General features: G+C 52.8%; 1 protein-coding gene across 4 annotated transcripts; it reads left to right on the plus strand.

The window, feature by feature from the left end:
• The first annotated feature begins 755 nt into the window (after positions 1-755).
• On the plus strand, positions 756-22,615 carry SSC4D (scavenger receptor cysteine rich family member with 4 domains). 4 transcript variants are annotated; one of them, XM_045389633.2, is made up of 11 exons: positions 756-1,039; positions 6,273-6,471; positions 10,009-10,044; positions 10,460-10,765; positions 12,377-12,454; positions 13,875-14,189; positions 16,710-16,787; positions 18,018-18,092; positions 18,208-18,519; positions 19,894-19,971; positions 21,585-22,615. In XM_045389633.2, exons 2-11 carry the CDS (start codon positions 6,306-6,308, stop codon positions 21,899-21,901), a joined length of 1,761 nt encoding a protein of 586 aa, XP_045245568.1. In that variant the 5' UTR covers positions 756-1,039; positions 6,273-6,305; the 3' UTR covers positions 21,902-22,615. The 4 variants fall into 4 exon arrangements, with proteins under 4 accessions (XP_045245568.1, XP_065397828.1, XP_065397827.1 ...); XM_065541756.1 differs by lacking the exon at positions 18,208-18,519; XM_065541755.1 differs by lacking the exon at positions 16,710-16,787.
• The last annotated feature ends 1,972 nt before the right edge of the window (positions 22,616-24,587 follow it).

The following is a 24,587-nucleotide window of genomic DNA, read 5'->3' on the forward strand; positions in this document are numbered from 1 at the left end:
TGAACCCAGGAGGAGGAGGTTGCAGTGAGCTGTGATTGCACCATTGCACTCTAGCCTGGGCGAAAAGAGCGAAACTCCATCTCAAAAAAAAAAAAAAGAACTACACAAGAAGGCAAAATTAGGCCGGGCGCAGTGGCTCAAGCCTATAATCGCAGCACTTTGGGAGGCTGAGGCAGGTGGATCCCTTGAGGTCAGGAGTTCAAGGCCATCCTGGCCAACATGGAGAAACCCAGTCTCTACTAAAAATACAAAATTAGCCTGGTGTGGTGGCACATGCCTGTAATCCCAGGTACTCGGGAGGCTGAAGCACAAGAATTGATTGAACCTGGGAGGCGGAGGATGCAGGGCGCTGAGATTGTGCCATTGCACTCCAACAGCCTGGGTGACAGAGAGAGACTCTATCTAAAAAACGTAATAAAAAAATAAGGCAAAATCGGCAGACTCCGAGTGAGGTTGTGAGGTCCTGCCTATGTGGGAAACCCACTCCATACACTGTGGCTCCTGGGACCATTTCTAAACCCTTAGCTGAGACATGGGTCAGGACATCATCATGGGGACATGGGGACTCCCGGGCTGGATCAGGGTTACCTCCAAAGATCAGGATGCTTGGCTGCCCTGCAAAGGGGTGGAGACCTATCCAGGACTTTCTGAAACCTGAACCCTGAGGTGGGGGGGCTGTGGGGGGAGGAGGGGCTGCCTGGCCCTGACAGTCCATGCCTCCCCCCACCACGTAGCTCCGCCTTCACCTGGGTGCCCTTTTTCTGGGGCCGCTCCAGCTGGTGCCGGCCACCTCCACTCCCCTTTGCTTCTCGCTGTCCCTAAAGTCGGATGGGGACAGGCTGGGGCCACCAGCCAGCTCCATGGACAGGGACTTTGCCTCTGCTCACCTTCCAGCTGTGGAAAGAAAAGAAGAAACGCCTGTGTTGATTTCTATTTGGAAGATCCTTCTTCCTCCTAAACTTCCAGGGGCAGACAAAGTGATTCGATCCTGGATTGACTGTAGAAGAAGGGACAGAAAGAGCCCAGAACATTCCCCCAGGTATGAATCCTTCGCTTTTGCTGGGGTGTTTGTGCGTGTGCGTGTGTGTGTGTGTGTGTGTGTGTGTGTGTGTGTGAGAGAGAGAGAGAGAGAGAGAGCGCGAGAAAGAGAGAGACAACCATTTCCCACTGGTCAAATGATAAATTGTCCTTGTTAATCTCCCAAGCCCCTTCTGGCTGCTGTTTTCTATGATTCTGTAGCCATCACCTTGATTCAGTCACTCAACAAACATTTCCTGAGTATCCACCCCATGCCAGGGGCAACCACTGAATAAGATCTGGTGTCCGCCCTCGAGGGTCTGCAATCTAGTTGGAGAAACAATAATGATAACAATAGCTACCATACCTAGAGTGGGCCAGACACTGGGCTAAGCCTTGTGAAAACATTGCTCATTGAAGTTGGCAAAAACAGTAAGGGGTAAGTGGATCACGAATGCCGTTTTACAGATGAGAACAGTGAGGCTTTGCAAAGTGAAGGTCATACAGCTGGGAGATGGTGGAGCTGATGCTGCAATATGACCGCTGTGTTATGCTGCCGGCTGTACTGTAGAGAATGCAGGCAATAGATGGACTTGGGAAGGGATATGAAGGGATGGGAGGGTTTCAAGAGCCCTAATCACCAAAGACAGGGAAGGATGAAGCCTCGTCTTGCCGGTGTTCCCCAGGGCGCGAAGCAGGAGCAGACTGGCGGGGCCCACCTTGGAGCTGGGAGGGTGAGGAGGCAGGCTTGCCTGGGATTTGAAATCCGTGGCGGTCAGGATCGGGGCTCCTTCTCCCTCATTCCTGGGCCGAGGTGGCAGGGGATAGAGGTGGGGAAGCTGAGGATTCCTGGCAGGGTCTCTGGGAGTTGCCTGTCCCGAGGGTGGGGGCTGATCTGGCCTGGGGGTGCCAGTATCCCAGCAGCCTGAGAAGTGGGTTGCATTGAGGCCAGGAGGCCCAGACAACTATGTGCGCCCCGCCCCCCAACAACAAGCAAAGACTGGACTATGACTTTCCCCCTCCTCACGGTTCTCAGCTCCCATCTCCCAGCTGTCCCCAGTCCAGGCAGAAGGAGGACAAAAGGTGATTATTCCACTGGGGGCTGTCCTGGGCCCCATGAATGGGGTGTTGAAATCCCTGTGTCCGCATCCAGATAGGCTTTCATCTTCTCCCCAACCAGACTGTGTACACCAGGGCGGAGGTAAAGCCAGTGACAGGAGGGGGTTGGGGGGACGGCGGGGAGCTCCTTCTGGGACGAGCACCCATGTCCCCCAGTTCCCACTCTCAGTGTAGCCCAAACAGAACCATCCTCACCACCACCATCCTCTCCACCACCGCCTTCTACAAAGTCCCCATCAGAGTGGCTGGGAGCCAAATGGATGCTCCTAGCCCCCCATCCCCCACACCAAGAGAAGCCCAGTCCTGCCAGTTCAGTCTCCTACATACCTTTCGAATCTCTCCTTCCTCTCTGCCTCCCATGGCCTGAAGTCTGGACAACTGCATCAGCCTCTAAACCAGCCTCCCATCTCTCCCCAACCAACCAGTCCACAGTCCACACAATGCATCAGACCCCTGCTAAAAGTCTGCAAGAAAAGGGGACATGAAGCCAGGCGTGGTGGCTCACGCCTGTAATCCCAGCACTTTGGGAGGCCGAGGCGGGCCGATCACGAGGTCAGGAGATCGAGACCATGGTGAAACCCCGTCTCTACTAAAAATACAAAACATTAGCCGGGCGCGGTGGCGGGCGCCTGTAGTCCCAGCTACTCAGGAGGCTGAGGCAGGAGAATGGCGTGAACCTGGAAGGCGGAGCTTGCAGTGAGCCGGAGATCGCGCCACTGTACTCCAGCCTGGGGGACAGTGCCAGACTCCATCTCAAAAAAAAAAAAAAAGGGGGGACATGAGAGAGGCTTCTGGGACGCTGATTACATGGTGTGAATGCTCTTTGAGCTCTAAGCTCATGGTTTATGCACTTCTTTTTTTCTTTTTAGTTAGAGACAGGGTCTCATTCTGTCATTCAGGCAGGAGTGCAGTGGTGCGATCATGGCTCACTGCAGCCTTGAACTCCTGGGCTCAAGTGATCCTCCTGCCTTGGCCTCCCAAAGCACGCACCACCTGGCCCAGCTAATTGTTTTTAGTTTTGTAGAGATGGGGTCTCATTATGTTGCCTAGGCTAGTCTTGAAATCCCGGGTTCAAGAGATCCTCCCTCAATTAGCTGGGCGTGGTGATGCCCGCCTGTAATCCCAGCTACTCAGGAGGCTGGGGCAGGAGAATCGCTTGAACCTGGAAGGTGGAGGTTGCAGTGAGCCGAGATCATGCCACTGCACTCCAGCCTGGGCAACAAGGCGAGACTGTCTCAAAAAAAAAAAAAAAAAAAAAGAAAGAGATCCTCTTTCCTTAGCTTCCCAAAGTGTACACAGGAGTGAGACGCCATGCTTGGCCTAGAGTGAATTTAAATCAGGGCCGGGTGTGATGGCTCACACCTGTAATTCCAGCACTTTGGGAGACTGAGGCGGGTGTATCACTTGAGGTCAGGAGTTCTAGACCAGCCAGGTCAACATGGGGAAACCCCGTCTCTACTAAAAATACAAAAATTAGCCAAGTGTGGTGGCACATGCCTGTAATCCCAGTTACTCGGGAGGCTGAGGCAGGAGAATCGCTTGAACCCAGGAGGCGGAGGTTGCAGTGAGCTGAGATCAGGCCACTGCATTACAGCCTTGGCGACAGAGGGAGGCTCTGTCTCAATAAACAAATACATAAAAATACATAATTTAAAGCAGAAGAAATGAGCCAATAAAATGAGAAAAAATATTAAGGAAATCATAGTTACCATGACTCACACTACATAAAATAAGTGAAGGAAGGTCTGAGAGAGTAAATGCTGTTTACAATGTTCGGCCCATTTTGGGTGGAAAGCCTTTGAAGATTTTTTTTTTTTTTTTTTCTGATTTAGGATTGGGGTATTAAAAACAAAAAAAGTGCAAGACAGGAGGATCACTTGAGGCCAGGAGTTTGAGACCAGCCTGAGTAACAGCACGAGAGCCCATCTCTACTAAAAAGAAAAAAAGAAAAATAATTAGCCGGGTTTGGTGGTGCGAGTCTGCAGTTCCAGCTACTCAGGAGGCTGAGGCGGGAGGATCCTCTGAGCCCAGGACAGGGAGGTTGCAGTGAGCCATGATCATGCCACTGCACTGTAGCCTGGGTGACAGAGTGAGACCCTATCTCTAAAATGTGAAAAAAAAATTCTTTAAAGTAAAAAAAATTAATTAATTAATTTGAAAGGGAAACTTTATATTGTTCCAATAAATGGAAAACCGGAGTCCTTTATAGAAGGCATTGTACAATTTAAAAAGAATTAATGAAAAGAAAACAATACATGTGTATCTATAGCCTCCCAAATTAAGTGGGTTGCTGTCCGTGGCACCAACATATTTCAAATGCACAGACCGGGTGCGATGGCTCATGCCTGTAATCCCAGCACTTTGGGAGGCTGAGGCAGGTGGATCACCTGAGGTCAGGAGTTCAAGACCAGCCTGGCCAACATGGTGAAAACCCATCTCAACTAAAAATGAACCAGGTGTGGTGGCGGGTGCCTGTAATCCCAGCTATTCAGGAGGCTGAGGCAGGAGAACTGCTTGAATCTGGGAGGTGGAGGTTGCAGTAAACTGAGATCGTGCCATCACACTCCAGCCTGGATGACACAGCCATACTCCATCAAAAAAAGAAAGGGAGGGAGGGAGGGAGGGAGGGAGGAAGGGAGGGAGGGAAGGAAGGAAGGAAGGAAGGAAGGAAGGAAGGAAGGAAGGAAGGAAGGAAGGAAGGAAGGAAGGAAGGAAGGAAAGAAGGAAGGAAGGAAGGAAGGAAAGAAGGAAGGAAGGAAGGAAAGGAAGGAAAGAAGGAAAGAAGGAAGGAAGATAAAAATCAAATGTGCAGGAGGATAACCTCTGAGCCCTTGGGCTAGTCATGGTTTGGGCCGAGCCAACCCTCCCAAACCCTTCTCCCACCATTTGCCCTCTTCACACATCCTCAGCTCCAGCCATGTCTGATTCCTCATGCGTTTCCATCCAAGCAGCATCTTTCTCGCCTCCCAGCTTTTGCCTCTGCCGTTGTCTCCACTCAGAATGCCAAAGGCAAGTGGAAATGTCATTTTTCCCTGAAGCTGGTCCCTCCAGGAGGTAAACACCTGGGACTTTTTTTCTTTTACTTGCAGCCTTGGCACAAGTGATCCTCCTACCTCAGCCTCCCCATTAGCTGGGACTACAGACATGCGTCACCATACCCGACTCATAAAAAAGAAATGTTCTGGACCGGGCGCGGCAGTGGCTCACGCCTGTAATTCCAGCACTTCGGGAGGCCAAGATGGGCAGATCCCTTGAGGTCAGGAGTTCGAAACCAACCTGGCCAATATGGTGAAACCCCCCTCTGTAGCAAAGAAAGAAAGAAAGAAAGAAATATATAAAATTAGCTGGGTGTGGTGTTGTACGCCTGTAATCTCAGCTACCTGGGAGGTTGAGGCAGGAGAAGCGCTTGAACCTGGGAGATGGAGGTTGCAGTGAGCCAAGATTGTGCCATTACACTCCAGCCTGGGCCACAGAGCAAGACTCTGTCTCCAAAAAAAAAAAAAAAAAAAAAAAAAAAAAAAAAAAAATTCTAATTTTTGTATTTTTTAAATTAAAAAAATTTTTTTTTTCTTTTTGAGGCAGAGTCTTGCTCTGTCACTAAGGCTGGAGTGCAGTGGCATGATCTCGGCTCACTGCAGCTTCTACCTCCCAGGTTCAAGAGATTCTCCTGCCTCAGCTTCCCGAGTAGCTGGGATTACAGGTGTGCTTCACCACACCTGGCTAATTTTTGTATTTTTGGGACAGCTGGGGTTTCACCATGTTGGCCAGGCTAGTCTCGAACTCCTGAACTTAAGTGATCCGCCTCCCTCAGCCTCCCAAAGTGCTGGGATTACAGGCGTGAGCCACTGCGGCCGGCCTAATTTTTGTATTTTTTTAAACAGACGAGTTTTTGCCATGTTAGCCAGGCTGGTCTTGATCTCCTGGGTTCAAGCGATCCACCCGCCTCAGCCTCCCAAAGTGCTGGAATTACAGGAATGAGCCACCAAGCCCGGCCTCATTTTTAAAAACTTTTTGCAGAGGTGGGGTCTCACTATGTTGCCCAGGCTGGTCTCAAATTCCTGGGTTTAAGGAGTCCTCCCACTTCGACCTCCCAAAGTGCTGAGAGGCCCAGCAACATTTGAGATCTTTAATTTCAGATGTTCCAACTGTAACTTATCCCTGGCGCCTTGATGGGAGCATCTGAAACACCCTTCACCATCTGGATGCGCAAGGAAGCAGAGATGCAAACTGGTCCCCAGCCGGATGAGAAGGGCTGGGGGTGGAGGTTGGGAGATGGGAGTGCTGCCCCTCCCTTCCTCCCCCAAGCCCTGTCTTTCCTCCTCCTCCTGCCTCTGGGTGAGTCCTCCCCTGCTAGCCCTTGCCACTTCCTCTTTCTGGCTCTCGGGTTGTCCCAGCTGTAACTTTATAGTAGGAGGGGGGTTGTGAATGAGCTCATTCCTGCTGTTCTTTCCAACGCTGATATTTGCCCAGAGTTGACAAAAGAGCTAGGAGTCTGAGTTTGGGGAATGAAGGGCTCAGTACTGGAGGTGACAGGTAAACGTACCCGGGGAATGGGCAGTTAGGGGACACTGGGCACAGGGAAGGAGAGAAAGAGGGTGTGCTCACCAATGGCTTTTGGAAAGACAGCTGGTAAAAGAGATGAAATCAAATGACCTAGGGACTATCCAAACATAAGAAGAAGGCCGGGCGTGGTGACTCACACCTGCAATCCCAGTGCTTTGGGAGGCCGAGGCAGGCAGATCACCTGAGGTCAGGAGTTTGAGACCAGCCTGGCCAACACGGTGAAACCTGAGTCTCTAGTAAAAATACAAAAATTAGCCGGGCGTAGCAGTGTGCACCTGTAATCCCAGCTACTCGGGAGGCTGAGGCAGGAGAATCACTTGAACCTGGGACGTGGAGTTTGCAGTGAGTCAAGGTCATGCCACTGCACTCCAGCCTGGGTGATAGAGCAAGACTCTGTCTCAAAAAGAAATAAAGATAAATAAATAAATAAGAAGAAGTGGAGTCAGCTGGACACGGTGGCTCACACCTGTAATTCCAGCACTTTGAGAGGCCGAGGCTGGTGGATCATGAGGTCAGGAGTTCAGGACCAGCCTGGCCAACATGGTGAAACCCTATCTCTACTAAAAATACAAAAAATAGCTGGTCGTGGTGGTGGGCACCTGTAAGCCCACCCAGTCAGGAGGCTGAGGCAGGAGAATCGTTTGAACCCGGGAGGTGGAGGATGCAGTGAGCCAAGATTGTGCCATTGCACTCCAGCCTGAGTGACAGGACGAGACTCTGTCTCAAAAACAAAAAAAAAAAAGAAAAGAAAAGAAGAAGTGGAGTCTCAGTTTCTTCATCAGTAAAATGGGTACACAATTGCAGGTTGCAGGGGGTGGTTATAAGAATTCTACAAGGTAATGTACGTGAAAGTGCCAGAACTGTCATACCCGGAGCACAAGTGTGGAATTTCTGGGCTTTCCATCTGCCTGGTAGGCAAATTTCACTTTCCTGTTTCCTCTCCCACCTCCACTCTCAAGCATCATGCTCAGAACTGCATGATGAAGAAGAGTGTGGCTGTCTGGGTAGCCTCTCAGCTCTACCCTTGATTTGCTATGTGGCCCTGAGTAAGTTGTCTAATCTCACTAACCCTGAAGTTGCCTTGTCTGTAAAATCCTGCCTAACTTATAAATTATCCTAATGATTAACGGAGTTCGCCTAAAGAAAGCAATGAGGGCCGGGCGCAGTGGCTCACGCCTGTAATCCCAGCACTTTGGGAGGATGAGGTGGACGGATCACCTGAGGTCGGGAGTTCGAGATCAGCCTGACCAACATGGAGAAACCCCGTCTCCACTAAAAATATAAAATTAGCCAGGCATGGTGGTGCATGCCTATAATCCCAGCTACCTGGGAGGCTGAGGCAGGAGAATCGCTTGAACCCAGGAGGCAGAGGTTGTGGTGAGCTGAGATTGTGCCGTTGCGCTCCAGCCTGGGCAATAAGAGTGAAACTCCGTCTCAAAAAAAAAAAACCAAAAAAGAAAAAAAGAAAGCAATGAGGACATACATGATAGCTAAAGCAGAAAGACTCAAGGCCAGCCAAGGTAGCTCACACCTGTAATTTTAGCACTTTGGGAGGCTGAGACAGGAGGATCGCTTGAGGCCAGGAGTTTGAGACCAGCCTGGGCAACAAAGTGAGACCCCTGTCTCTACAAAAAATTAGGCTGGGAGCGGTGGTTCATGCCTGTAATCCCAAAACTTTGGGAGGCTGAGGCAGGCAGATCACTTGAAGTTAGGGGTTCAAGACTAGCCTGGCCAACATGGTGAGACCCCATTTCTACCTAAAAGTATAAAAATTAGATGGGTGTGGTGGTGTGTGCCTGCAGTCCCAATTACTCAGGAGGCTGAAGTGGGAAAATCAATTGAACCCAGGAGGCAGAGGTTGCAGTGAGATGAGATCATGGCACTGCGCTCTAGCCTGAATGGAGTAAGACTCTGTCTAAAAAAAAAAAAAAAAAAATTAGCTGGGTGGGGCGGCAGGAGCTTGTAGTCCCAGCTATTCTGGAGGCTGAGGCGGGAGGATGGATTGAACCCAGGTATTGGAGGCTGCAGTAAGCTATGATCATGCCACTGTCTCAAAAAAAAAAAAAGAAGAAGAAGAAGAAGAATGAAGTAGAAGGGCTCAGATAGGTAAATCTTTAGGGAGGAAAATATAATGAATCCCAAAGCCAATTTACACATTTAAGGTAGAGCTACTGAACATCTGCTGAGTACCAGGCTCTAAGCAGAGAGTCCTGGGGACACAGAGTTGAGACAAGCATAGCCACATTACCAGGGAGAAGGCCCCGAAGGAGGCCTAGGTATGTAGTGCCCAGGAATTCAGAGGAAACAGAGAGCACTTGCAGCTGAGGGCTCCAGGATGGCTTCCCAGAGGAAGGAACTCCAAGTTGGGACTTGAAGAAAGCTCTTGCCCAGGTGTGTTGGCTCACACCTGTAATCCCGGCACTTTGGCAGGCCAAGGTGGGTGGATTACCTGAGGTCAGGAGCTCAAGACCAGTCTGGCCAACATGGTGAAACTCCATCTCTACTAAAAACACAAAAATTAGCCGGACATGGCTGAGGCAAGAGAATCTCTTGAACCCTGGAGGTGGAGGTTGCAGTGAGCCAAGATCGCACCACTACACTCCAGCCTGGGTGACAAAGCAAGATCCTGTCAAAAAAAAAAAAAAAAAGAAAAAAGGCCGGGTGCAGCGGCTCACGCCTTAATCCCAGCACTTCGGGAGGCCAAGGTGGGTTGATCACTTGAGGTCAGGAGTTCAAGACCAGCCTGACCAACATGTTGAAACCCCATCTCTACTAAAAATACAAAAATTAGCTGGACGTGGTAGTGCACGCCCGTAATCCCAGCTACTCGGGAGTCTGAGGCAGAAGAATTGCTTGAACCCCAGAGGCGGAGGTTGCAGTGAGCTGAGATCCGGCCACTGCACTCCAGCCTGGGCGACAGAGCGAGACTCCATCTCAAAAAAAAAAAAAGAAAAGAAAAAAGCAAGGCGAGGCTGGTCAGATGGTTAGAAGATTCTAGAAGAAGGCGAGACTCCTGCAGGTAACAGGGGTCATTATGGAATTTAGCATTAGTTTGAGACGTGCAGCTCCACAGATTTACACCCGCAGATCTCTCTGGTTGGCCTGGGAACCACTAGGAGAGGGGTGAGGCAGGGAAACCAATCAGGACAGTCAGAGAAAGAGACAATGGGGCTTTGGCAAAGCAGGGGTACTGAAGTCCAAGAAGATGGGGGTGATGTTGAGGACCGTGGGGGTTGGGGGGTGTGTTCCCAGGACCAGGGAGCCATGGTGTGGGCAGAGGGGCCAATGCACTTCCTCACTCTGTTTCAGCCAGCGCCCTACAGCCCACTCCACTGACCTTTCCAGGTAGGTGCCCCGTCCCACCCTTCCTCACCCTCACCTGTCCCCCAGGTTCTCCAGTCTCAGACAGGGAACCACGGGAAGTGATGACTAACCAGTTCCCCTTGACTCTAGATGCCCCCATCTCAGGGGAGCTGTAGTCTCCCCATTTTCCAGAAGGGATTGATCCCAAGGTTCCCATGGATTCATGGCAAAGTCGGTAACCTGGCTGGGTCCCGTAGCGCATGTCTGTGATCCTAGCGCTTTGGGAGGCCAAGGCAGGAAGATCACTTGAGCCCAGGAGTTTGAGACCAGCCTGGGCAACATAGTGAGACCCCGTCTCTACCAAAAAAAAAAAAAAAAAAAAAAAGGACATCCTGGAGTGGGCATCCTAGAGGTTGCACTCAGTGACTCCCTGGTGCCAGCTCCACCCTCTTCACAGAACTGAGGCTGGTGGGGGGCCCCAGCCGCTGCCGGGGGCGCCTGGAGGTCATGCATGGTGGCTCCTGGGGCAGCGTCTGTGATGATGACTGGGACGTGGTGGACGCCAACGTAGTGTGTCGCCAGCTGGGCTGTGGCCTGGCGCTGCCTGTGCCACGGCCCCTCGCCTTTGGCCAAGGCCGAGGCCCCATCCTGCTGGACAACGTGGAGTGCCGCGGGCAGGAAGCTGCGCTGAGTGAGTGCGGCAGCCGTGGCTGGGGCGTCCACAATTGCTTTCACTACGAGGATGTGGCTGTCCTGTGTGATGGTGAGTGGAGCCCTGGGACCTGGGGGGACAGACAGACAGACTGTGGCAGGCAGCAGGGCTGTAGGCTAGATAAATGAAGGGACTTCCCACGGGTAAGGCTGTTCCATGCAGATCAGGCCAGAGGCTACGATGCCTGGTGCCGGGGAAGAGTCCCAGCCTGGGTCCCAGGGATTATTCTGGGTCATTGCCTGACTTTGAACCAAAAGGAAACCAGCACTACTGCTTCCACGTAAGGCTTTGATTGTGCCAGCAGAGCCCCTCTCCCTTTAAAAAAAATTTTTTTTGGAGGTTTTGGAGATGGGGTCTCACTCTTTGACCCAGACCAGAGTGCAGTGGTGTGATCATAGCTCACTGCAGCCTCAAACTCCTGGGCTCAAGGGATTCTCCCGCCTCACTAGCTGGGACTACAGGTGCAAGCCAGCCCGCTGGTTCCCCTGTCCCAGTTTTAAAAGCAGACAATCAGCCGGGCACGGTGGCTCATGCCTGTAACCCCGGCACTTTGGGAGGCCAAGATGGCAAGATTGCTTAAGCCCAGGAGTTTGAGACCATCTTGCGAACATAGCAAGATCTCATCTCTACGAAAAATCAGAAAAATTAGCAAGGCATGGGGGGGTCCCCACTACTTGGGAGGCAGAGGAGGGAGGATCGCTGGAGTCTGGGGGGTCAAGGCTGCAGTGAGCTATGATTGTGACACTGCACTCCAGCCTGGGTGACAGAGCAAGACCCTGTCTCAAAAAACAAAAAACCGACTATTGGGGTAATACTGGCCATGAGCTCCACGTGGCATAGAGCTGCAGCGGAAACTGAGAGCAGTGCTTCTAGTTTTCAAGAAAATCAGGGGGTCTCATGAAAACACAGATTGAGGCCCCATCCCAGAGTTTCTGATTCTGCAGGTCTGGGTGGGGCCTGAGAATCTGCATCGCTAACAGTTCCCAAGGGAGGTGAACTGCTTTAAGAACTGTGCTTTAGGGAGGCTAAGGCAGGAGAATGGCGTGAACCCGGGAGGCAGAGCTTGCAGTGAGCCGAGATTGCACCACTGCCCTCCAGCCTGGGCAACAGAGCGAGACTCCGTCTCAAAAAAAAAAAAAAAAAAAAAGAACTGTGCTGCAGGCTGGGCGCGGTGGCTTATGCCTGTAATTCCAGCACTTTGGGAGGCCAAGGCAGGCGGATCATCTGAGGTCAGGAGTTCAAAACCAGCCTGACCAACATGGTGAAACCCTGTCTCTCTACTAAAAATACAAAAGATTAGCTGGATGTGGTAGCGGGCACCTATAATCCCAGCTGCTCAGGAGGCTGAGGCAGGAGAATTGTTTTAACCAGGGAGGCGAAGGTTGCAGTGAGTTGAGATCACGCCACTGCACTGCAGCCTGAGCGACAGAGCAAGACTCCATCTCAAAAAAACAAAAACAAAAAACCGTGCTTTAGAGGAGTCCAGGACACTGGTGTGGCCCCTCTCCTCTCATACCCCAGGGTTCCTGGCTGTGACTCTGTGTGGCCAGAGAGGCTCTGGGGGCAAGCACCTTATGGGTCCATCCTCCTGCCCCTCAAACACCCTGTGGTGTGAGGATGGAGAACAGAAAGACCCCTTCATCCACTCCATGTCCTTTCCAGAATTCTTGCCAACGCAGCCCCCAACAAGGAAGATGTTAACCAGTAGAGTACCCCCTACAACACCGCCGAATGGAAAAAGTATGTAAGCATAATGTGGGCAACACCTGGGTTCTGGGACAGGAGTCTCTCACACCCTATCCTAGGCAGTGGGAAGACAGGGATTACAAATTGAAGATTGAAAGTTAGAGAAAATGGCTGGCCGCGGTGGCTCATGCCTATAATCCCAGCACTATGGGAGGCTGAGGCCAGCAGATCACTTGAGGTTGGGAGTTTGAGACCAGGCTGGCCAACATGGTGAAACCCTGTCTCTACTAAAAATACAAAAATTAGCCGGGCGTTGTGGTGGGTACCTGTAGTCCCAGCTCCTCGGGAGGCTGAGGCAGGAGACTCGCTTGAACCCAGGAGGCGGAGGTTGCAGTGAGGCGATATCATTCCACCGCACTCCAGCCTAGGTGACAGAGCGAGACTCCGTCTCAAAAATAAAAAGGAGAGAGAGAGAAAGAGAGAAAAGAAAGAGAGAGAGAAAGAAGGAAGGAAGGGAGGAAGGAAGGAAGGGAGGAAGGGAGGGAGGGAGGGATGGATAAAAGAAAAGAAAGAAAAAGAAAGGAAGGAAGGAAGGAGGGAGGGAGGGAGGGAGGGAGGGAGGGAGGGAAGGAAGGAAGGAAGGAAGGAAGGAAGGAAGGAAGGAAGGAAGGAAGGAAGGAAGGAAGGAAGGAAGGAAGGAAGGAAAGAAGAAAGACATTGAGAGAAAATGGCCGGGCACGGTGACTCATGCCTGCAACCTCAGCACTTTGGAGGCAGAGGCAGGCGGATAACTTGAGGCCAGGAGTTCATGGCCGACATGGTGAAACGCTGTCTCTACAAAAAATACAAAAATTAGCCAGGCGTGGTGGCACATGCCTGTAGTCCCAGCTACTTGGGAGGCTGAGGCAGGAGAATCACTTGAACCCAGGAGGCAGAGGTTGCAGTAAGATCATGCCACTGTACTCCAGCCTGGGGGATACAGTGAGACCAAAGAGAGAAAATGAGTGAGGGGTGAGACTGGAGCTTAACCTCACAGGAAAGTCAGATGAGCCCAAGAATGATGATCATGACTAGAACAAGAAAATGAAAAGTGCTTTAAAAGAGGGACAGTGAAAGAGGCAAGGAAGTCCAGAGGTGGAAGAGGGTCCTGTTCCTCAGGAGATCAGGGAGGGCTTCCTGGAGGAAGAGGTGTGGGCACCGTATCTTGAGGATGTCATTTGCAGTAGATGAGAAAGCAGCACGTCCCAGGCTGCCAGGAGACAGGGAGCAGGGTAGGGGGGTTGGTTTTAGGCAGCAGGGATGATACTGCGATCCCATAAACCACCCCCAGTCTGGACCAAGGAGGCAGTACCCTGGGCAGCAGGGTGAGAAGATGCCCATGGGTTGTAGGTCCTGGGATACCGGGCTGCCTTTGTGGTTTGGACGGGAGCAGAGGCCAGTGGGACATGCGCCCTGCCCCCGCCCTTGTCCCCAGGTGAGGGCAGCGTGCGCCTGGTAGGGGGCGCGAACCTGTGTCAGGGCCGAGTGGAGATCCTGCACGGTGGCCTGTGGGGCACCGTGTGTGACGACGACTGGGGGCTTCCGGATGCTGCTGTGGTCTGTCGTCAGCTGGGCTGCGGAGCGGCCATGGCCGCCACCACCAACGCCTTCTTTGGCTATGGCACGGGGCACATCCTGCTGGACAACGTGCATTGCGAAGGCGGCGAGCCCCGCCTGGCAGCCTGCCAGAGCCTGGGCTGGGGCGTGCACAACTGTGGCCACCACGAGGACGCGGGAGCACTCTGCGCAGGTGCGGGCTCTAGGGGCTTTGGGCGGTGAGCGGTGGGCGGAGGCGGGGCAGGTGGGCGGGGCCCTGCGCCAATGCTGGAGGAGGAGGCTTGAGTGGGTAGGTGGATGTGGAGAGTGCTTTGGCTGTCTTGATGCTCCCCAGAGCTCTCCAGGCAGCCTCCAAAATTACTTGTATCTCAGTACTGTACTGTAAGTGCCTCTGAATATCCCAGAACTCCTGGTGGTACACTCCACGGCTATGTAACAATACTGCATTAATCCAGCCTGGCCAACATGGTGAAAATTAGCCGGGCATGGTGGTGCACACCTGTAATACCAGCGACTCAGGAGGCTGAGGCAGGAGAATCGCTTGAACCCAGGAGGCGGAGGTTGCAGGGAGCCGAGCTGACGCCACTGCACTCCAGCCTGGGCGACAGAGAGAGACTCCGTCTCAAAAAACAAAGAAACAAAACAAAACAAAAACTGCACTATTGCTTCACCAATACTCAAGAATTCTATAGCAATATCCCAAGGATGTCTCCAGAACGTTCCAGCAAGTACTGTTCCTGGACCACTTTAGAGTAACACTCTAGAATAACACTCACAGTAACACTCTAGAATAACACTCACAGTAACACTCTAGAATTGCCCCAGAGATATTCCAGAATTCTCTAATGCTCACAGAATTACCTAGCACAACCCTCTGTCATTGTGATGCTCTAATAATAGCATTTTCTCCCCACCTGGGCCCTCTCCAATTTGGGAGGGTTTCTCAGCAAAGAGGAATAATAGGGCCAATAATGCTATTTCACAGATGGACTCTGCTCTGTAAGAGATAATAGTGGTTGCCCACAACTCATAATTCATAGCAAACTAAGGGCAATGTGTATAGGTGAGGAAGCTGAGGCACAGAGAGTCAGAGCCTTGCCCATGATCACACAGTCGATGCAAGGCAGGCGAGCCCCCAAATTGAGGCTTAGTCCAGTAGGATTTTTGGTTTCCCTCAGCAAAGGATTTAAGGGCCAGCTGGTGTTAGCAGCTTTCATTGACGCGGCAGTGCACAGCAGCAGCAGAGACCCCGCTCCTTGCTGAGCAGGGCTACCCCATAGGCAGTGTGCCCAGAGTAGCAGCTCAGAGACAGGTCTGCAGTCGTAATTCTATTTACTTTCAAGTATATGCAAATTAGGGGACAGATGATGCAGATATTTTAAGAACTAGAATGGTAATTTTTGGGTTGTCTGTGTTGCCATGGAAAGGTAACTCCAGGTGTTGCCACGGCAATGGTAAACTGACATGGCACACGGGTGGGCGTATCTCATGGAGAGGCACTCCCACCCCATCCCTGTTTCAGCTAGTCCTCAATTTGGTCCGGTATCTGAGCCCCACCTCCCGAGTCGAGTGAGCCCCCACCCCGACCCATTTCCCTCTCAGAGATTAGTTTGTTTGTAGTTGTTTTTTTTGAAACAGAGTCTCGCTCTGTTGCCCAGGTTGGAGTGCAGTGGCGTGATCTTGGCTCACTGCAAGCTCCACCTCCCGGGTTCATTCCATTCTCCTGCCTCAGCCTCCTGAGTAGCTGGGACTACAGGCACCCGCCACCATGCCGTCTAATGTTTTGTATTTGTAGTAGAGACAGGGTTTCACCGTGTTAGCCAGGATGGTCTTGATCTGCTGACCTCATGATCTGCCCGCCTCAGCCTGCCAAAGTGCTGGGATTACAGGCGTGATCCACTGCGCCCGGCCTGAGATTAGTTGTCTTTTTGTTTTTTTTACGTTAAGAGGGGCTGTAGAAGGGCAGAAGTCTGTCTCAGTGAGCCCTGACAGAGCTCCTGCTAACCCTGGTCATGGCCCTTGCCCTGCTAGCCTTGTTTTCTCTGTAAGAGGGGGATAATGGCCCGGGCACGGTGGCCCACGCCTGTAATCCCAGCACTTTGGGAGGCTGAGATGGGCGGATCGCCTGAGGTCAGGAGACCAGCCTGGCCAGCATGGTGAAACTCTGTCTCTACTAAAAAAATACAAAAGTTAGCCAGGCGTGGTGGCGGGCACCTGTAATCCCAGCTATTTGGGAAGCTGAGGCAGGGGAATCGCTTGAACCTGGGAGGCAGAGGTTGCAGCGAGCTGAGATTGCAGCATTGCACTCCAGCCTGGGCAACAAGAGTGAAACTCCGTCTCAATAAAAAGAAAAGAGGAGGATAAAGGGAACTCAGGACTGTGTATAGTCCTCCCTGATGGGCAAGGCCTTCTGTACTCCATGTCTGTTGGACACAGTGGGCTTCTGATGAGAACATGGGACATTGGAAAGAAATGAAAGCGTGTCTGTGAGAGCCCTGTATAAACTGAAGTGTACACCTCACAGCACAAGCGAATTATGACTATCAAAGTGGGGACAGGCCTCCTTAGACCCCCGCTACGGCTGGGCTACCAGACCTGGAAGTAACATCTATTCTCTCCTCCAGGGAGACCCTCCTATCCTCCCCTGACAGCCCATGGCTGACCAGGGACCAGAATCTCAGCCTCTGACCCTGCCCCTTCTCTCCTGCCCTAGTCCTGGGTCCCCCAACGCTCACAGCACTGCCATCCTCGGCCACAAGACAGGACTGGGCTTGGCACACAGATCCATCCGGTAAAGAGCTCAGCCCTCCAGGCGGGAATGTTAGGGGCACGGTGGGTGCGGCTGGGAACTGGGAAGAATGTTCTGGATCCACAGGCGGGGGCCCTGGCTAACAGGCCAGGGCTTTGGCCAGATGGTGCAGAGGTGGGTGAGAGAATTATGAGCAGACAGAGCAAGGATGATGAAACTCAGAGCTCTGAAAACCTCAGCGGGGTGGGAGGAGGCAGTAAGAGATTTCTTCAAAGCACAGAAGTAAAATTTGGGATGTGGGTGGTGGCTCACTCCTGTAATCCCAGCACTTTGGGAAACAGGCGGGAGGATCGGTTGAGGTCAGCTGAAGACCATCCTGGGCAACGCAGCTAGACCCTGTCTCTAAATATATGTATATATATTTAAATTGCCAGGCATAGTGGCTCACGCCTGTAATCCCAGCACTGTGGGAGGCTGAAGCAGGTGGATCACTTGAGGTTGGAGTTTGAGACCAGCCTGGCCAACATGGTGAAATCCCATCTCTACTACAAATACAAAAATTAAAAAGAAATAAATAAAAATACAAAAATTAGCCGAGCGCCTGTAATCCCAGATACTTGGAAGGCTGAGGCAGGAGAATCGCTTGAGCCTGGCAGGCGGAGGTTGCAGAGAGCCCAGATTGCACCACTGCACTGCAGTTTGGGCGACATAGCGAGACTCTGTATCAAAATAAATAAATAAATAAATAAATAAATAAATAAATAAAACTAGCTGGGCATCGTGGCTTGTGCCAGTCCTAGCACTTTGGAAAACCGAGGCAGGAGGATCGCTTGAGGCCGGGAGTTCTAGGCTGCAGTGAGCTATGACTGCATCACTGCTTTCCAGCCTGGGCGACAGAGCAAGACCCTGTCTCGAAGTTCATTTTTTTTTTCCCCAATGGGACGATGCTGAGATTGGGAATTGAGAGACCTTACGAGGGGGTCGATTGAGATGAAGGTTGAATCAAGGTTAGCAGTGCAGTTGAAATTAGGATATGAACTATCCCTGGACCTGAAGTTAGGGTAATACATAGAATTAGCTTTCGGTTAATTCAACCAAGTTTCCCCGAGATCCCAACGCGCGCCAGACAACGCGGTGACTTCTGGGGTTGCAGCTGAGTGGGGGTACGGGTGTGGTAGGGTTGGGGGGTCTTGGTAGGCGTCCCCGTGCCCTGCTGCAGGACAGAAGGCCTCCTCGTTCCCTGCGAACGCTCTAGATGCCCTGTCTCCGCAGCTACAGGAGTTGGCCCCCAGCCTTCCCGGGAGACGGCACTGCTCACCACCGCCGCCTGGGCCGCGGGGAAGAAAAGTAAGTGGCGGTGCCCGGGGTCTGCGGGGGGTGGGGGAGGGTAGGGCTGGGGCTATGCCCGGGAGCCGGCAGCCCCAGCCCAGCCCCTCTAGCCGCGAGCCTATGCACCCCGCAGGCGGGCGGCTGCGGCTGGTGGGCGGCCCGGGCCCGTGCCGCGGCCGCGTGGAGGTGCTGCACGCCGGGGGTTGGGGCACCGTGTGCGACGATGACTGGGACTTTGCGGACGCGCGCGTGGCCTGCCGTGAGGCGGGCTGCGGGCCCGCGCTGGGCGCCACGGGCCTGGGCCACTTCGGCTACGGCCGCGGCCCCGTGCTGCTGGACAACGTGGGCTGCGCCGGCACCGAGGCCCGCCTGAGTGACTGCTTCCACCTGGGCTGGGGCCAGCACAACTGCGGCCACCACGAGGACGCGGGCGCGCTCTGCGCAGGTGAGGCCTCCCGCGGGGCCGCGCACTGCGGCGTGGGAGGGGCGGGGCGGGGCCGGGCGCGGCCTGGGCGGGGCCACGCGTGAGGCCTCTCTGCGGCACTGCCGCCCGGGGAGCATGCGCACTCCGCAGAGGGGAGCCGCCCCGCCGTCCGTGCGCCCTGCGGCTGCGCGGCGGGGCGGGGCCGGAACGGAGGGCGTGCTGCAGTGGAAAATGGGGCGGGGTCTGGGGAGGGCCGCGTGGTGCAGCGGTGAGGGGCGGTGTCCGAAGGTCAGGGCTAAGGCCGATTCTTGTTCGAGAAAGGCATCAAGTCCGTAAAGGGCAGGGCCGTTTGCTCCCGGCTAAACCTAGACCCAGCAAAACTCTATTAAGCAGAGTGGATCACCCTTACCAGAGCTAGCGTGTGACCTTTGGGCGGAATCAATGGAAAGGGGTGTTTGCAGTTTGGCAGAACATTGTGAAATTCATTGATTGTTGTGGGAATTGATGTCTTCGCCCTCATTTGGTGCCCCAGGGCTAGTAGGCCCTACTTCCCATAGTTTTGGCCACAAAAGGTTCTGCTTTGGGGCCAAGGTTTGGAGAGGCACAACCCCTATTTCTTCTTTTTTTTTTTTTTAATCTTTTGAGACAGAGTCTTGCTCTGTCACCCAGACTGGGGTGCAGTGGCATGGTCATAGTTCACTGCAGCCTTAAACTCCTGGGCTCACGCAATCCTGCCCTGCTCAACCTCCAGAGTAGCTGGGACTACAAGGGGCATGCCGCCGTACCTGGGTAATTTTTGTATTTTTTATAGAGATGAGGTCTCGCTGTTTTGCCCAGGCTACTCTCGAACTCCTGGTCTCAAGCGATCCTCTCACCTTGACTTTTTTTTTTTTTTCCCGAGACAGAGTCTCAGTCTATCACCCAGGCTGAAGTGCAGTGGCTCACTGCAACCTCCACCTCCCAGGTTCAAGCGATTCTCCTGCCTCAGCCTCCCGAGTAGCTGGGACTACAGGCGCATGCCACCATGTCTGGCTAATTTTTGTAGTTTTAATAGAGACAGGGTTTCACCATGTTGGCCAGGCTGGTCTACGAACTCCTGACCTCAGGTGATCCACCTGCCTCGGCCTCCCAAAGTGCTGGGATTATAGGCGTGAGCCACCATGACCAGCCTTACCTTGACCTCTTAAAGTGCTGGGATTACAGGTGTGAGCCACTGCCCCCACCCAGTGACACAACCCCCATTTCTGATCAAGGGGAGCAGTTCTTCAGGAACCTGTGAAGTCCTTTTTGTCCCTAGGACAGGCTTTCCTGGGGCGAGCAGGAGGGAACCTGGCCCTAAGGAACATGCTCCCCATTGTGACAGCCACCTCTTTATCTCTGTCCTTCCTGAACCAGGCCCAGAGGAGCTGGGACTGCAAGTCCAGCAGGATGGTTCTGAGACCACGCGGGTGCCCACTCCTCGGCCCAGAGACGGTAGGTGCCTATAATCCCCTGAAAGTGGGTGGAGGCATGAGGGTCTGAAGGACGTGGATTGGGGGAGGTCACAGCCTGGGTTATAAAGCTCAGCAGATTAACACCAGGACCTGGAAGTCTTGTCCTTTTGGTTGGTCTCAGGCCTCCTTTGTGGGAATATGGTATCCAGAAAGAAGGAGGTGAGCTTTAAACTAGAGAAATCTGGAGATTCCTAGAGGTGAGATCAGAATGAGGGGATAAGGATCCTGTCCTGAGCAAAGCAATGAAAAAATTCAGAATGTAGTTCTGGGAGCCCAGGGGGTTGGGGGAGACCATGGAGACCATGATGACCTCCAGGGGACACAATAGGATGTAATCACAATCTCCAAACAACCGGCCTGGGGCTAGGGTACTGGGATTACGAGCAGAGGACCAGGGAGAGAGCAGACATAAAGCACCCAGCACACGTCACGGATCACTCAAAAATGTTTGCACGCTTTCTCCCAGTCCTGAGACTCTGGATCTGGACTAATGCTCATCTTACTTATTTATTTGTTATATTATTTTTTTGAGATGAAGTCTTGCTCTTTCACCTAAGCAGGAGTGCAGTGGCACAACCCCCACCTCCCAGGTTCAAGCGATTCTCGTGCCTCAGCCTCCCCACTAGGTGGGATTATAGGCATGTGGCACCACACCCAGCTAATTTTGTTTGTGTGTATTTTTAGTACAGACGGGGTTTCACCATGTTGGCCAGGCTGGTCTCTAACTCCTGACCTCAAGTGATCTTCCAGCCTTGGGCTCCCAAAGTGGTGTGATTACAGGCATGAGCTTTTGCATCTGGCCCCATCTTATTTATGTTTGAGACAGTCTTGCTCTGTCATCCAGGCTGGAATTCAGTGGCACAATCATGGCTACTGCAGCCTTGACCTCCTGGCCTCAAGCGATCCTCCTGCTTCAGCCTCCCAAGTACCTGGGACTACAAGGCACACACCACCACCACCACGCCCAGCTAATTTTTATTTTTTTTGCTTTGTTTTGTTTTGTTTTTAGAGACAGGGTCTTGCTATGTTGCCCAGGCTGCTGTCCAGCTCCTGGGCACAAGCAGTCCTCCCTCCTCAGCCTCCCAAAGTGCTGGGATTGCAGGCATGAGCCACCGCACCCAGTGCCAATTTTTTTTTTTTTTTTTTTTTTTGAGACCGAGTCTCGCTCTGTCGCCCAGGCTGGAGTGTAGTAGCGTGATCTCAGCTCACTGCAAGCTCCGCCTCCCAGGTTCACACCATTCTCCTGCCTCAGCCTCCCACGTAGCTGGGACTACAGGCGCCCGCCACCACACCCAGCTACTTTTTTGTATTTTTAGTAGAGACGGGATTTCACCATGTTAGCCAGGATGGTCTTGATCTCCTGACCTTGTGATCTGCCCACCTCGGCTTCCCAAAGTGCTGGGATTACAGGTGTGAGCCACGGTGCCCAGCCAGTGCCAATCTTACTTTAATTTAATGTGTCTGCCTTCACCTAGTGGCTCCTAGGACAGTGCTCAGAGTGTCTCAGACCTCTCTTTACTCCCAACCTGGCCTAGCTTGGGAGTGGTCCGGCATGGACCAGCCCCTTCCAACCCAGCCCTTGTCCCCCCACAGGGCATCTACGTCTGGTCAACGGAGCCCACCGATGTGAGGGGCGTGTAGAGCTCTACCTAGGGCAACGGTGGGGCACTGTCTGTGATGACGCTTGGGACCTGCGGGCAGCCGGTGTCCTGTGCCGCCAGCTGGGCTGTGGCCAGGCCCTCGCAGCCCCTGGTGAGGCTCACTTTGGCCCAGGCCGAGGCCCCATTCTCCTGGACAATGTCAAGTGCCGTGGGGAAGAGAGTGCCCTGCTGCTCTGCTCTCACATCCGCTGGGATGCCCACAACTGTGACCACAGTGAGGATGCCGGTGTCCTGTGCCAGCCTTCATGACCCAGCCCGCTCTGCACACCACCTCTTCTTCCAGGAGCTGTGATCTGCCCTCCCTCCTCCAGGAAGCCCTCCTCTTGTGACGACTACAGCTCACTTTGCCCCTTCTTCCCTTGCCTGGGAGAGAGCCTACCCAGACAGTGCAGTCCTGCGTGGGGGAGCCTGGCTGTACCCCCATCCACTTACTGCGTGACCTCAGCCTGTCATTGACTATTGTGAGCCCAGTTCAGTGAAAGCTCCTGTGGTTTTGCTCAGCCAAAACCAAAACGAGGGGAAGAGAAATGATTCCTAACTCTTCTCTTTGGTGGGGCTCTTTTTATAGCACCAGCCCCTGCCTTCCTTGCCCTAGATCCAGGAAGCTCAGGGGCTCTTTAAATGGGATATCTCCTCTTCCCCCAATCCATCTTGGGATCCCCAAGAAGAGGGAAGGCAGGAGGGGCCTACATCTCTTACCTTGGGCCCTCAGGGGCTGCAGAGGAACCTGGGTCCCTGCCCAGCCCTGTTCCGCGAGGGCCTGGACTCACTCAGATGGTGCTTGGCTGGACAAGGGGACTGGGGGAGGGGCCAAAGCAGGGACAGCGGCCCCTCCCTGCAGCTGGCAGCATCTCTGATTTATGCCGTCCCCACCACAGAGCCTCCACTTTGCAGGAGCAAAGAACCCTGGGGGCCTGTAGCCACCCGTTCATAGGTGCCAAGTCAATAAAGCATTGTCCCCCATCTCTTGTAACTGAAGTCACTGTCTGAGCACAAATGTATTCTCTGTGGCAGCAGGAGAGACTCTGGGCAGGACTCTCGGGAGGAAACAGGGTTCGGGATGGAGGACGGTTCAAGAGCATCATCTGAGAGCTCTCGGCAGGTCCATCGCATCCTGGAAATGCTGAGTCACGGTGTCAGGCCTCCATGGCCCCTAGGGAGTCCCTTAACCCAACTCCTCTCTCTTTTCACATGTATAGAAATCAACGTCCAGCAAAAGGAAGCAGCTTGCTCAAGGCCACATAGCAAGGCATTGGAGTCGCTAGAGGAGAGAATAATTTTTTTTTTTTTTTTTTTAAGACGGAATCTCACTCTGTTGATAAGTGAAGTGGCACAAACTCGGCTCACTGAAACCTTCGCCTCCTGGTTTCAAGTGATTCTCCTGCCTCAGCCTCCTGAGTAGCTGGGACTATAGGGATGCGCTACCACACCCGGCTAATTTTTGTATTTTTCGTAGTGACTGGGTTTCACCATGTTGGCCAGGCTGGTTTCGAACTCCTAACCTTAGGTGATCTGCCTGCCTTGGCCTCCCAAAGGGCTGGGATTACAGGTGTGAGCCACTGCACCTGGACTTTTTCTTTTTCTCTTTATTTTTTAAGAGACTGAGTCTTATTCTGTCACCCAGGCTGGAGTGCAGTGGTCTTCATAACTCACTGCAACCTTGAACTCCTGGATGCAAGCAATCCTCCCACATCAGGCTCCCAAGTAGCTAGGACCACAGGCGCATGCTACTATGCCCAGCTGTTTTAAGATTTTTCTTGTAGAGATGGGATCTTTGTTACCCAGGCTGGTCTCAAACTTCTGGCCTAAAGAGATCCTCCTGCCTCGGCCTTTCAAAGCACTGCGATTAGAGGTGTGAGCCACTGTGCCCAGCTGAGAAAAAATTCTCTTTCTTCGGTTTTGTTTTGTTTTTTGTTTCTTGAGACAGAGTTTTGCTCTTGTTGCCCAGGCTGGAATGCAATGGCACAGTCTCAACTCACCGCAACCTCCGCCTCCCGGGTTCAAGCGATTCTTCTGCCTCAGTCTCCTGAGTAGCTGGGATTACAGGCATGCGCCACCATGCCCGGCTAATTTTGTATTTTTAGTAGAGAAGAGGTTTCTCCATGATGGTCAAGCTGGTTTCGAACTCCCGACCTCAGGTGATCTGCTCACCTTGGCCTCCCTAAGTGCTAGGATTACAGGTGTGAGCCACTGTACCCGGCCTTTTTTTTTTTTTTTTTTTTTTTTTTTTTTTTTTTTAAAGACAGGGTCTCACTTTGTTGTCTAGGCTGGACTACAGTTACATGATACCATGTTGGTTCACTGCAACCTCTGCCCAGGTTCAAGCGATCCTTCTACCTCAGCCTCCCAAGCAGCTGGGACTGCAGGTGCATGCCACCACACCCGGCTAATTTTTGCTTTTTTTTTTTTTTTTTTTTTGAGATGCAGTTTCACTCTTGTTGCCCAGGCTGGAGTGCAATGGCATGATCTCAGCTCACTGCAACCTCTGCCTCCCAGGTTCAGAGCGATTCTCCTGCCTCAACCTCTCAAGTAGCTGGGATTACAGGCGCCCACCACCATGCCCGGCTAATTTTTTGTATTGTATTACAGACGGGATTTCACCATGTTGGCCAGGCTGGTCTCAAACTCCTGACCTCAGGTGATCCACCTGCCTCGGCCTCCCAAAGTGCTAGGATTACAGGCATGAGCCACCTCACCCGGCCAATTTTTGCCTTTTTTGTAGAGACACAGTCTTACTATGTTTCCTGGCTGGTCTTGAATCCCTAGTTTCAAGCGATCGACTGGCCTGGACCCACCAAAGTGCTGGGATTACAGATATTAGCCGTCATGCCCAATCCCTTCTTTTGCTTTGAGACAGTTTTGCTCTGTCAGTCAGGCTGAAGTGCAGTGGTGCAATCCTGATTCACTGCAGCCTCGACTTCCCAGGCTCAAGTAA

This window comes from Macaca fascicularis, chromosome 3 (assembly GCF_037993035.2).
Source record: "Macaca fascicularis isolate 582-1 chromosome 3, T2T-MFA8v1.1".
NCBI lineage: Eukaryota > Metazoa > Chordata > Mammalia > Primates > Cercopithecidae > Macaca > Macaca fascicularis.

Bases quoted from the DNA above. Each gene is read 5' to 3' on its own strand.
- SSC4D (XM_045389633.2), top strand. From the start codon at position 6,306: ATGGGAGCATCTGAAACACCCTTCACCATCTGGATGCGCAAGGAAGCA. The intron at 10,766-12,376 runs GTGAGTGGAGCC...TGTCCTTTCCAG, and splicing joins TGTGGCTGTCCTGTGTGATG to AATTCTTGCCAACGCAGCCC. The intron at 19,972-21,584 runs GTAGGTGCCTAT...GTCCCCCCACAG, and splicing joins CACTCCTCGGCCCAGAGACG to GGCATCTACGTCTGGTCAAC.